The following is a 12,803-nucleotide window of genomic DNA, read 5'->3' as shown; positions in this document are numbered from 1 at the left end:
ACCATGTGCCTCGGTTTTTCTTACAATACAGCATTAGTATTAAACCACAAAGATAATGACCATCAACGTCATTTTGGGAAATAGGTTTTTATAGGTGCTGTTTCATTTGATCATTCATATGCTGTGTTTTTTATTGGTGCTGATTATATTTATTTTTATCATTTAACTCAATGGATCTTTTTTTTTCAAATGTATATCTGGGCCACTCCTGAGTGCATTTCCCTCATGATCCAAAAGAGGGAATAGCATTCCCCATTGTAGATGATTGTTAGGGACCATGTGGTTCTTCTGAGAGAGCAGCAGATGCTCTAACCTGTGAGCCATCACCACAGCTCCTGTAGGTAGCTTTTGTCCTTCCAGGGCATGTGCTATACTAGATGGACGCCATCATCTCCCATTAAGGAGAGAGATCTCAGGAGATTTGTATGTACAGGTGGTTGAGGGGTGCCTGCTCAATGTGGTAGCCTGCTAGGCATCCACACCGGGCTCTGGTGCCTCCACTGCTCATTGTGCATTCAGCATCATCCTCCAGCATCACTCAGTTTCAATTCCAAACAGAGCTTTCACTTACTATCGATGATCATATAGATTATGCACATCTGATAAAATACAGAAGAGACTAGCCTCCTTCTACAGGCCAACTTGGCATAATGAATTCTTTTGATAGAAAGCAAGATAATTATCTTAATCTATGCAGTTTAGGGAGGTCCTCAAGAGCATCCATAGTGAATGCAGACTGCAGCTGTGACCACATGTTTCTTTTGCAGAGCAGGTCTGTGCAAGCCCAGAACTTAGGTGGGATAGTTCATGTTTCACCTTTTACATGGAAATCTGTGATCGTATTGAGAAAGTATATTTTCCACGTGACTCATTTACAATTTATGGAATTAAACTGACTTACTGAGAGTGGAGGTGACTCAGAGAGATAAAGTGCAGAAGACTTATCCAGTATGTCTGCAAACAGATGCTGTCTCATTAGGGCTTTTCAATGCTCAGCAGCTGGAGAAGCAAGGGAGAGGCATTGGTGACTCTCAAGCTTAGGTCCTCTAGTCATTATAAGCTGAGCATGACACAAAAAGTCATAGGTATCACACTAGAATCTAGTAACTAGATTTAACCAACCTATCACATTAATGCTATGTTTGGTGGTATTTTTTGCTCTCTTAGGACCTGGAAGAGGCTTGGGGTTTTCTAATCCTACTCATAATTTATTAATCTTCCCAACACTATGTGCTTTGTTCTGTTAATGCTAACAGCGGCATCCAATACCTAGGATATTTTCTACTGACATGTGTGACATGAGACAAAACAGTCCCTGTCATCCCTCACCTGAATAAACTTCCTTAGAGGACATTGTAGGTGGAGGGTCCTTCTTTCCTCTCCAAGATCGAGAAACATTTCCAGTCTTCAGACAAGTGTGTCAGCCATTGTCCAGTGACTGTCTTGAGATGTCCACATTGTCAGCTGAGTGAGGGCAGGGCAGGGCAGGGCAGGGCAGGGGATTGTGGCAGGGCAGGGCAGGGCATTGGGGCAGGGCAGGGGTTTTGGGCAGGGCACAGCAGGGCAGGGCAGGGCAGGGCAGGGCAGGGGATTGGGGCAGGGCAGCGCAGGGCACTGGGGCAGGGCAGGGCATTGGGGCAGGGCACAGCAGGGCAGGGCAGGGCAGGGCAGGGCAGGGGATTGGAGCAGAGTCCATGAGATGTCAGTAGGCAACAGGCCAGCTGGGGCTAGTGTGGGTACAGGGCTTCTAGTGTGGGTGTGAGAGGAGGAAATTAGGAATGGTCAGATTCTGATGCAGCACATAGGCCGGAAGCAGCTTAGATCATCTCAGTGCCATATAGGGACATTGTAGACACTGATGGGCAGTGTGGGGATGGTAGGGCCCCATATAGTGCTCTCTGCAGGTGTCAGGTGAGCATACAGTGGCTCTGTCAGACTTATGACAATCAGGCAGGCACTGGGTGCAAGTGAGAATCATGGGACAAGCCCTGTGTGCAGCCTGGTTTGGGGACATTCCCAGGTGCCCCATGGACTGCAAATTAAAGGCAAAGGACACAGGGAAGCCAGCAATTCCCATGCACAGGACATAAATACCTGTAGAACTTTCTAGAATTTCCATAGACTATCTGTTACTAGTCCTCATTATAGAAGGCACCAACATTCTGCCCTCTACTTCAACTTGGTGAGACAGCTATTCTAACTCCAGCAGGAAGGCCTCAGAGAAGACAGTAAGAACTCGCAGGTGACCCCTTTTATATTGAAACAGGGTCTTCCTATGGAGCCCAGAGTGGCTGTAGGATACTAATGCTCCTGCCTCACAGTGACTAGAATTCCAATCCACCCTCAAGAGCAGTTGATTCATCACTAGATCAGACTAAGGACATGTGAGGCCCCAGGGTGCTAGGATTACCAGGGTCCTAGTAAGTTTCTCCAGCCTAAATTACAACCTGAGTCAGTGCTGCTATTTGGGACACCGCCTGATGCCCAGTGACATCACACCTTGGAACTCTTTGTCAAAAATAAGCTGTTATGGGAATGAAGTAGCCACACAATAAACACTGGTCTGGACACTCCTAGGTCAAGAATCCCCTGTTGGAAATGCCTTGGACCGCAAAATTTTAAATTCTATATCCTTCTGGCTTTTAGAAGATTTATAAATACAAAAAAAGAAAGATGGGCATAGTAATTTAAGCCTGTGATCCCAGTCATGGGAAACTGAGTCAGAGTGATGGAAGACTGTAAGTTCCAGGCCAACCTGTGTTTCAAGAAAAAAAAAAAAAAGGCATGGTGAAGATTCCACTCAAGTGGAAACCAAAAGGGTTTCACATGGGCCCTGCCATCCACTGGTCACTACATCCACTCTCATCACCACAGCCACAGGCAGACACTGGGGAACATTTCCCACTGTCTCTCTTTGGGATGCAATCCGCCCCATGATTCTATGTGAGGAATCCCCCAAAGGTTGCATCATGTGAGGGACCTAGAAAGTTCCAGGATTGGGAGAATTTAGGAGTTTATAATTAGGGATGATCTACAGCTGTGGCAAAGCCTTTTCCCAGCACATGGCAGCCCTAGGTTTGCCCCCAACAGTAAAAATAAAATCCCCCAAAATAATTCAAACAAAATGTCCTGAAGCCTGCGCCCTGACCAGTCTCTTCAAAAGTGCCAGGAACCTGGGTCCACATTTAGGACCCAGCACGACCTCTGTGACCCATGAGAAGGGATCTAATATGGGAATTAGTACAGTATGACTTATCCTTGTGGATACCTTTGGTGACAATAACCACCTGACCCCTGAAAACCCATCTACCTGGGGGGCTCAACACTCATGTCACCCAAAAAGCCCAGATCCTAGGGCCAGCATGGGCAGGTGGTGAAGAAAGTTTGTCTCTCATGAACATCAGTTGCCGCTCCTCACCTGACTCTATCCTCAGGAGACAATGTCACCCCAGAAAGTGTGGGTGTCAACGGCTCTTCCCAGGCCAAGGCTGGAATACTGCTTAAGATCCACAATGCACAGCAGTGCTCACTCTAGAGCTAAATGTTCTACAGCTGAAAGGGGTGGGTGCTCTGCTGGCCACGCCCCTCCCCTGCAGTATTTAGTGCACTCAGAGTGGTGCTTCAGATGTGAGGGACTTCTTGAGGCTACTCCCATGGAGAATGGCAGATTCATCAGAACCGGGCACAGGGTGAGTTCAGAGCACAGCTGGGAGGAATTTAGGGATGCCAAGCCATGACTAAGACCAGATCCTGGGCTGACAGGCAGTTGAGCTGGAGAACTGGCATCCAAATGTGACTGCCTGAATTCCTCTTAGACCAAAAGCCCTGGATCTGAGCTACTTTGGTGCATGCTCCTAAGTGGGGTCCCAGAGGCAGCTCAGAATCGGGGCTGTGCATGGACTTTGGTGCTGGCAGCAGGTGGCTTAGCCATAAAGTGCCGAGCTTTCCCATCTGTGCCCACTCAAACTCCTCTGTTTCATTTTAGGTGTGTTTGGTATAGTTTTGAGACAGGGTATCTTGTAGCAGCCCAACTCGCTTTGAGCAACACTGTAACATAAAAATAACCTTGAATTCAAGATCCTCCAACCCCTCTGTCCCAAGTCCTGGAATTAAGACCTCCAGCTGTGACCATTTTACTGCAGCATAGGATCCATCTGTATTAGAGTGAGCTTTGGAAATACTGGAGCTCCGACTGTTCCTTAGAATTCAGGTTTCCTTAATTCTTAGCAGGAGTTTTGTGATGATGCTGATCAGAGAGTCAGGAGTTAGACTGGGAGAGGTAACAGTCCTGGCAGCCCTGAGTGCACAGTGAAAGTCAAGACAGAAGCCTGCTGATTAGCACCTGAGTGAAAGTGGGAGGATTCACAGTTCAAGAACAGACTCAGTTACATACCTAAGACCATATTGCAACATTTTTGTTTCATTTTTGGCTTGTTTTCTTTGAGACAAGGTGTTAATTTATAGCCCTGGCTGTCCTGGAACTCACAATGCCTCTACCTCCCAACGGATGGAATTAAAGGCATGTGCCAACATGCACTGCCACTAATTAATTTTTAATTAAACATGCTGGCACAATCCAGTAATCCCAGTGCTTAAGAGGCAGAGGCAGGCCGATATCTGGTTTCCTGACAAGTCTGATCTACAGAGAGCATGTCAGAATAGCCAGGGCCAAACAGAGAAACCCTGTCTCAAAAAATAAACAACAAAATGAATTTGTTTTAAAGAAGAGAGGAACGATTTAACAGAGAATTAGTGGCCGAGATCCAAATGATATTGGGTAGTGCAGAGTCTAGCTTCTGAGATGAAACTGGACACCATGGGGTTAGGGTGGGGATTCTCATCTTGGACTGGGAGACAGAGGGTGACTTCAGGCATGGAAGGTCAGTCAGTCATTAGTCAGGATTCTCAATCAAGAGGGTGTTGTAAGATCCAAAATGTGTGAGCAGTGTTCTGCATGAGACTAGAAGAACCCGCCTACCCATACAAAACAGCCAATGAAGAGTAATCACAAGCATACGTCTGGAGGTCCACAAGAGGTTAACGTCCACCTTAGTGTGGATTATTCAGAGCACAGGTGGAGAGGAGTAGAAGAGCTGATGGTGGCTGAGGCAGGAGAGGAGTTCGGGTGTGAATTTCAGCCAGGAAAGGAGCTTGTAGGTCGGGCAGAGCAATGAGAGGTCTAACAGCATAGCTGTTGAGATCCTTCAGATTAATTTGTCTTAAGAGCCTCATGCCATAGCCAAGGACAGGAGTAGATCTGACTATTGGGTGGGTGGGCTCACATAGCCCAACAGGTTTGGCCTTGCATCTGTGGGATTCCAAGTCTCTCCCTTTAGACACAGCCATGGTGAAGGTGTAGCAGTGAAGGTGCAGATGGCTTTGCAATGCTTGGCTTATGGTGTTGAGTACTTCATGCTCCACAGAGCTAGGGAATGTCCTAGAAGCCAGGGAGGCCGAGCCATGAGGAAGACATTTCTCCGTGAGAGAGAAATGATAACCAAAGTCACTAAGAACTTCCTGAATCACAGTGTCTGTTAACCATATATTTTATTTACTTATTTTTATGGGCCTGAGTGTTTCACCTAATAAATGCTTGTGCACCATGTGGTATGTCTGGTGCCCATGAAGTCCAGAACGATTCCACTGAACTGCAATTACAGGCTAATACGAGCCACCATGTGGGCACTGGGAACTGAACCCTGGTCTTCTGCTCTTAGCCACTAAACCATCCATCTCTTCAGCACCACCCCCAATTGTATTGTCATTAATATTTAAGCATTTAGCCCTCAGTATTTGAATTAATGCAGATGTGACAAGAGTTATAGTTAACATGATGGTTCAGGTATAGACATGCAGGCATCTCATTGTATACAAAATATAAATCCTTTCTTTCTTTCTTTCTTTCTTTCTTTCTTTCTTTCTTTCTCTTTCTTTGTTTTACTCATGGAAACAGGGTTTCTTTTGTGTAGCTGACCTGGAACTAGCTCTATAGAGGGAGCTGGCCTAGAATTCACAGAGATCTGTCTGCCTCTGCCTCCCAAGTGTTAGGATCAAAGGTGTACACCACCACCACCACAAATCCTCCTGTTTTAAAGGAAAAATGTAGCCCTACATGGCAGCACCAGTTTAGTCCCAGTATAGACATTTTTCTAGAGTTCCTGAAGGGCTTGCTGCCTTCCCCTTTAGGCCTGGCTAACATGAGAGCTCCACACCTATGGGGTTTGCTTCATAAGAGTCTGGAGGATGAGGGTCACAGGCTGATGTAACTGTGTACAGCAAAGGATGCTTGGTGAAGGTCAAGTGGGTATCACAGCTCAGCAGGGAAAGGCTCTGCCACCCAGCCTCATGGCCTCAGTTTGATCATCTGGTGAAAGTAGAGAACTGAGTCCACATTGTGTCCTCTGCTCTCCATGTGCATATCATGGCACAGGAACACCACAAACTACATAAAATGTAAAATGCTGAAATGCTGAGAGAAGAGGCCTATGGTAGGCACCTCCTACACCTGAGACTTCCAACGCCGAAAAGCAGGGGGTAGAGAGTGAGGATGCAGAGTGCACACAGGTCAGGACAAGGCCATGTTACTGAAGCCTCCATGTGTGGTGAGCAGGCTCTGGGGCACCATGAGGGACATCAGGATCTTCTGCACTTTGTAGAATTACAGGGTTCCATGTTACCTCATATGCCCACGTTTTGCCCCCTGCTGCAGGGAGAAGCCAATACCAGAAGCCTCCAGCTCCCAGCCCTGCTGGAAGGTTTGAGGAAGGTGGTCCTCTTCTTGTGGTGCCTCTAGTAGGAGTAGCCCACACTTGGGCCCAGCTCCCACTATCAGGAAAAGACAGGTGGCTCTGGTCTTTGCACAGCTCCAGTGGAATGAACAGTGCATCTCTCCTCTCTCTCTTGCAGGAAGTCTCAGCCTCTGGTGCAGGTGATGTTCCCAAGACAAAGGAAAGGGAAGTGCAGAGTGAGGACTCCCAGGATCTTTTAAAACATTGTCTGCATTGTCTTCATTAATTTTTCTGTTTAATTTTTATTCCATGTGTATTGATCTCATTGTAGGGTGTGCATTCCAAAGCATGAGTGTTGAAGGTAGAGGAAAAGGCCATGGGAGTCACTTTATCCTACCGTGTGGGGTCCCAGGCTCTGAACCGGGTTGTTGAGCTTGGCTACAAAGAGCTTTCATACTGAATTTCCTGCTGGCTCTGATTTCAGGGAGAGCATCTCATAGAGCCCAGATTGGCCAGTAAACTACTGATCATCCTGCCTCAAGTATTGCCATCTAGTTCATGAAAGGGTTGAGTTACTGACACGAGGAACTGGGGATGGGCAGAGGTGCATGACTGAGGCTATCTCCGCTCAGTGGCATGCCTTTGGGGACTGGTAGTTTTCATCACTGAGATGTCATTTGACTGCAGTGCTCCTCTGGAGAGAAGGAGTCTCTTTTGCCAGGGCATCAGGCTCTGCAGACAGGCCTGGAAGATGGAGGTCTAGAGGCCAGGCCTGCATTCCTCTTCAGAAGCTGCATTTACCACTCTGGACAGTGCTATAGCACAGGGTCACATATCCAGTCCTACCCTGAGACCTGCTGATAAAGAATGTCTATCCTGGGACAATGTCTATCATCGGTTCAAGGTGTGGCCCAACCAACTTATTATAAAGGAAGATAGTAGTTGGTTGAAAAAGGCAGTAACTTTCTATGAACCATATATTAAGTTTTTATGTATACTAAAATTAACAATGGAAAGAACAGTGGTAGGAGAGGAAGCTAGAGGACAACTGCTGAAAATGCTTGCTTTTGAAAATGCTAATGAAGAGTACAGGAGAGCATTATTACCTAGAAAGGAAACTGGGGATATTAATGCTTATATGAAGGCATGGAAGAGGATATCTTTTCTGAAAATGGAAAGATGCATATTTGGCACATATTGATCCAGATAGAGTTATTAACTTATACATTGAAATACTCTTGAATATCCTATAGGCACTTTAGCTCAAGATGAGTTGCCTTTAGAATGGATACATATTAAATTTATCTTTAACAAAACATTAACAACATATGAGGAACAAATTTCTTTAATTATTCAGCAAGGCATACAAAGACCTGTTACACTGTGGGGATATGATTGTGCTGCTTTTGTTTTCTCATTAAGCAAAAATAAAGTGGAATATTTAATGCAGACGTCTGAAGTTTTTCAATTACCCATGATTTCTTACACTAGAAATACTGAATTTCATTTTCCCCATAGTAAATTCTGGGATTGCTTAAGAAAACAAAAAAAAATGTGATAAATACACTAATTTCTGTTGATCCATTACCATCTGCCCTTACTGTGTTTACAGATGGCTCTAAGACCAAACATCTAAGACAGATGGCTTATTGGACCAAAGATAAATTTTGGGGACAAGAATCTTCTTTTGGGTCAGTTCAACAAAATGAAGTATTAGAAGTAATTAATGTATTGCAGGATTTTACTCATGATGTAAAAATATTAAAGCCGAGTCAGCTTATGTTGTAGTAGTACAGAATATTGCGACTGCTGTTGTTTCTACATCTAAGCCGATATTAAATGTTATTCTCACATATTAAAGGACTATTGTTATTCTGAAACTCTAGAATATTCATTACACATATTAGATCACATTCAAGATTGCCAGCATCTTTAACACATGGCAATCATATGGTAGATCAATTAGTGGCATTTGCTACCCCAGAAGAAAACAGTCATAATCATGCCAATGCAGGATATTTACATATTAAATATAAGCTTCCCTATTCTCAAGCCAAACAAATTATTGCTAATTGTGGTATTTGTGAGCCTTCACTTATAAAATGTATTCCATCTGAAATTAATCCCAGAAGAATGCAACCTAATACATCGTGGCAGATGGATGGAACCCATATTTCTGAGTTTGGTCGCCTTTCATATATACATGTAAGCATAGATAATTTTTCAAAATTTGTATGGGCTACACCATTGCCAGGAGTACGCACTGCTCATGTTATACAGCATCTATTGGAAACTTCTGCTGTTATGGGACCGCCTTCTAAAATTAAAACTGATTATGGACCAACATATATTTCTTATCAATTTAAACAATTTTGTCGGCTCTTCCAGGAAAATGGCGACTCCTGCACGTGCTCCAGAGTTGCGGCCCCCACGAAGCCTGCGACCACCATGGGCCCTGCTGGGGAACCCTGCCTGCGGGGCCAGCCTCAGCCCATGCACAATGTGCTCCCTGCCCTGAGGCTTGAGCCCCCAGTTCCTGAGGACGTGGGGCGGCAGAGTTTGGCGGAGCTGCGGGAGAGGTTGAGGCGCCAGGAGAGACTTTTGCGCAAAGAAAAATTCATTTGCAAATTGCCCGACAAAGGTAAAAAGATCTCAGACACCACTGCCAAACTGAAAGCTGCCATTTCAGAAAGTGAAGAGGTCAGAGGGAGAACTGAACTACTTCATCCTGTTAGTGTTGACTGTAAGCTAAGGCATAAAGCAACCACAAGAGTTGATACCGACATAGACAAGGCCCAGAATTCTGACCTGATGCTTGATACTTCATCATTAGTTCCTGAATGTTCGTCAGTAGACATTGAATCATCTAAAACAACCTCAGAAACTCAGGGACCTACACAGCTCACTCACAAAGGCAATGAAGAGACTTTGGAGACTGGCTGCACAGTGAGTACCAGCCCGTCTGTCCGCATCACAGCCCAGGCTCCCCCATCTTAAGTTAATGAACAACTCCCCCAGCATTCAAGTCAAGTGGAAGAGGTTTCCAGCAGCGTCGACAGTCTGTTTATCACTAAATTGCAAAAGATCACAACTGCAGACCAGACTGAACCCTCAGAAGAAAACACCAGCACTGAGAACTTTCCAGAACTGCAGAGTGAGACTCCTAAGAAGCCTCATTACATGACAGTGATAGAAATGCGAGCTAGAAACCCAGTGCCCCCTCCTCATAAGTTTAAGACCAATGTGTTACCCACACAACAGAGTGACTCACCAAGTCATTGTCAGAGGGTTCAGTCTCCTGCTTCCTCAGAAGAGCAGCTATGCAGGGCTAGGCAGCATCTTGATGATGTCACAGCAGCTCACCTTCTTCTGCTCCACCCCCTGCCTGCACAGCTGCTCTCCATAGAAGAGTCACTGGCTTTGCAGAAAGAGCAGAAGCAGAATTATGAGAAGATGCGGGCAAAGCTCGCAGCACAGAAACTAGCTGAGAGACTGAATATTACAATGCAGAGCTACAATCCAGAAGGGGAGTCTTCAGGGAGATACCGAGAAGTGAGGGATGAAGATGATGCCCAGTCCTCGGATGAATGCTGAAAATGAGCGCTGGGAGATCCCGGGAGTTGACTGTTGAGCTTACATTGTCTCATCCAACTTCCAAACAAGTACCAAGACAGTGTCAGACCTTGTTGAGGGACAGCAGTTGAAGTTACACAAAGGTAGCTACAAAATAAGAACCCAGTTTGTCTTTCAGAAGATGATCTTCACATGCTTGAACAGTTCAATATTTGAACATTGTGTTTGGCCGTATTGTGTTACAGCTTTGCAGTATATTATGCATTGGTCTGACATTTTAGTGTGAGTAGAACACACGTTTTCTTTAAGATATCTGCTTTTTTCTTCTTCGTATTCTTATCAGATAGCACTGCTTGCACCCCTTCTGGTGAAATATTTTGTTATTCCAGGCACCAAAAGTGAATTAGGAAGGCCTGGTCCCCTCACTCAAGAAATGAGGGGAGCAGTCTAAAGAATGGTACGCATGCTTGCATGGACACGTTCCTGAGACGCTGGATGTGAAATGCCGCATACAACACTTGGGAACCACCACCACTGTGTCTGCTGCTCTGTCCTCTCTTGGGGTGACTGCTGTCACCTGTGATGAGGTTAAGGAGCACTTGGAAGAAGTGCTGGGTGGGGAGGGTCTTCTGACCCGGTATGGGGAGCTGCTCCTGGCTGCCCTAGGCTTGAACTCATTGCCATCTGGGATGATAGGTCCCTGTACAGGACACTCGTGATTAGTAAGGAAACCGGTGTTTTTCTAAGAGTTACAGTTGAATTTTCAGTATATTGCATTTTCCCTCGTTAAACCCACAGAGGTGTTTACAGGCTGCAGAAACCTCAGTCCTGTATGTGCACATTTGTGCTTTTTAAAATGATTATATGATCATTTCCAGCAAAGATAACAATGTTATCAAAAAGCCTTTGTCTATTATGTGGAACTTGTAAAGGAGAAATAAAATACCAATCAGAGCAAAAAAAAAAAAACCATTTTGTCAATGATATCATATTGTACATATTACTGGTATAGAATGCCATCCACAAGGACAAGCTTTTGTTGAAAGAGTTCACCATACCCTGAAATGACAAATTATAAAATTAAAAAGGAGGAAAAGAGATGACCTTACACAGCCTGAATGGAGTTGGCATACCAGTCCCAGAGTAATATTGGCATAAGCATTATTTTTTATTACTCTTCTTAATTTACCACAAGGTGAAGTTATATGCAGAGCAGATAGACACTTTATTGGACTTCTCCCTGAAGGCATGGAACAGACAATATGGATAAAAATTGCCGAGATGCTGAATGACAGGAAGGGACTTTACTGTATGTAGGGGAGAGGATTTTGTCTCCTTACAGGATGGGGGACAATTCTGGTTACCCAGGAGACGGATCCAAGCACAGAATGATAAGAACCGCTCCCTACCCTCAGAAGAATCCAGTTAAACCAGCTACATTCTCTCCTGATGGATGTTCTCAGGAGATGAAGGAGGTGTCCTCCATTACTGAGGCCCTGGCTTCTCTTAGTGTCGCCAAACGACAACGGAGAAGGATCGATGCAGTGACAACCCCATTACCTAGGTGAGGCGATTAAGCACTGAAAGGAAAACTATGTTGTCTCCTACAGGAAAGTCCTTTACTGCTGAGCACGTATTGTTAGCAGTGTGTGCTTTACTCACGGTTTCTTCTGTTGTGGCCAATGCGAGTTATCAGGCTTATATTCCTTGTCCACCTTTATTTGAACCTGCTACTTGGCGGGCAAACAGATGTGGTTTTACACACCACCCCAAGCATTTTATCATCTCTTTGGAATAATTTGACCTTTTGAATAGACGTGATGGAGCTTTGTATAATTTTCCTTGTGCTGGATTAAAGATGCCTTTGTGTTTAGGAAAGAGACCAGGCCTACAAATGGGTTATTAAAATTGGCGATTACCAGGAATAATTGTTACAGGCTCCAGGATTGACAGCTTGGTCTATAACCAAAATTGGAATAACATTACATTTGTTAGCGAGCCAGTATATCCTATTTGTGCTTGGTTTACTTATGTAGGCTTAAAATATCTCCCATGCAATTGGAAATACTGCCCTGGCATGTTTCGAAAAATTATTCAAGATAAATGAATAAATTGGGGTCCTTATGGCCAATTATTAATACATGTTCAGAATGGAATGTTACCACTTGTTATTTGTCAAATGTTACCAGGATGAACTGAGAGGAGAATGAATGCCTTAATGGATGCTTGCTGATGGAGTGTGGAGATGGAGGCATTGCTGATAACCGACTGGCCTCTGTGGAAGATCCTACTGTGTTTCAAGCTCATTTGTGGAAGACTGTCACTGCATTAAAAGAAGCTGTGCTTGCTAATGGAAGCTTTTCTGGGACTGCTCAATCTGCCTCTCAGTATAATTTTACAACATTTAAGAAAGAAAAGGTTACTACTTGTATTCCTATGCCATATTTCTTTTTAATAGGTAGATTTAATTTTGCTAATGGATTTGCTTGTACTAATTGTCAT

At 44.6% G+C, this 12,803-nt stretch overlaps 1 protein-coding gene and 1 pseudogene across 2 annotated transcripts in view; one reads left to right on the top strand and one right to left on the bottom strand.

Annotated features, from left to right (window-relative positions):
• The window catches only part of LOC134483430 (uncharacterized), a 37,905-nt gene extending 27,843 nt beyond the window's left edge, over positions 1–10,062 (bottom strand). The window contains exons 1-2 of one of the 2 annotated variants that reach the window (XM_087601513.1): positions 9,985–10,062; positions 1,330–1,464 (exon numbers count right to left, since the gene is read on the bottom strand). In XM_087601513.1, coding sequence (XP_087457639.1) covers positions 1,330–1,354 — 25 coding nt within the window. In that variant the 5' untranslated portion in view covers positions 1,355–1,464; positions 9,985–10,062. The remainder of the gene's footprint in view (positions 1–1,329; positions 1,465–9,984) is intronic. The other variant, XM_087601514.1, reaches the window with a different exon arrangement.
• On the top strand, positions 9,483–10,404 carry LOC147997897 (DNA-directed RNA polymerase II subunit GRINL1A pseudogene; annotated as a pseudogene).
• Positions 10,405–12,803: the final 2,399 nt, after the last annotated feature.

The sequence above is a fragment of the Rattus norvegicus genome, unplaced genomic scaffold (genome assembly GCF_021556685.1).
Source record: "Rattus norvegicus strain SHRSP/BbbUtx unplaced genomic scaffold, alternate assembly SHRSP_T2T haplotype2-0000026, whole genome shotgun sequence".
In the NCBI taxonomy this organism is placed as follows: Eukaryota; Metazoa; Chordata; class Mammalia; order Rodentia; family Muridae; genus Rattus; species Rattus norvegicus.
The sequence above is the reverse complement of the archived record's forward strand: the minus strand, read 5'-3'. Positions and strand labels throughout refer to the sequence as shown.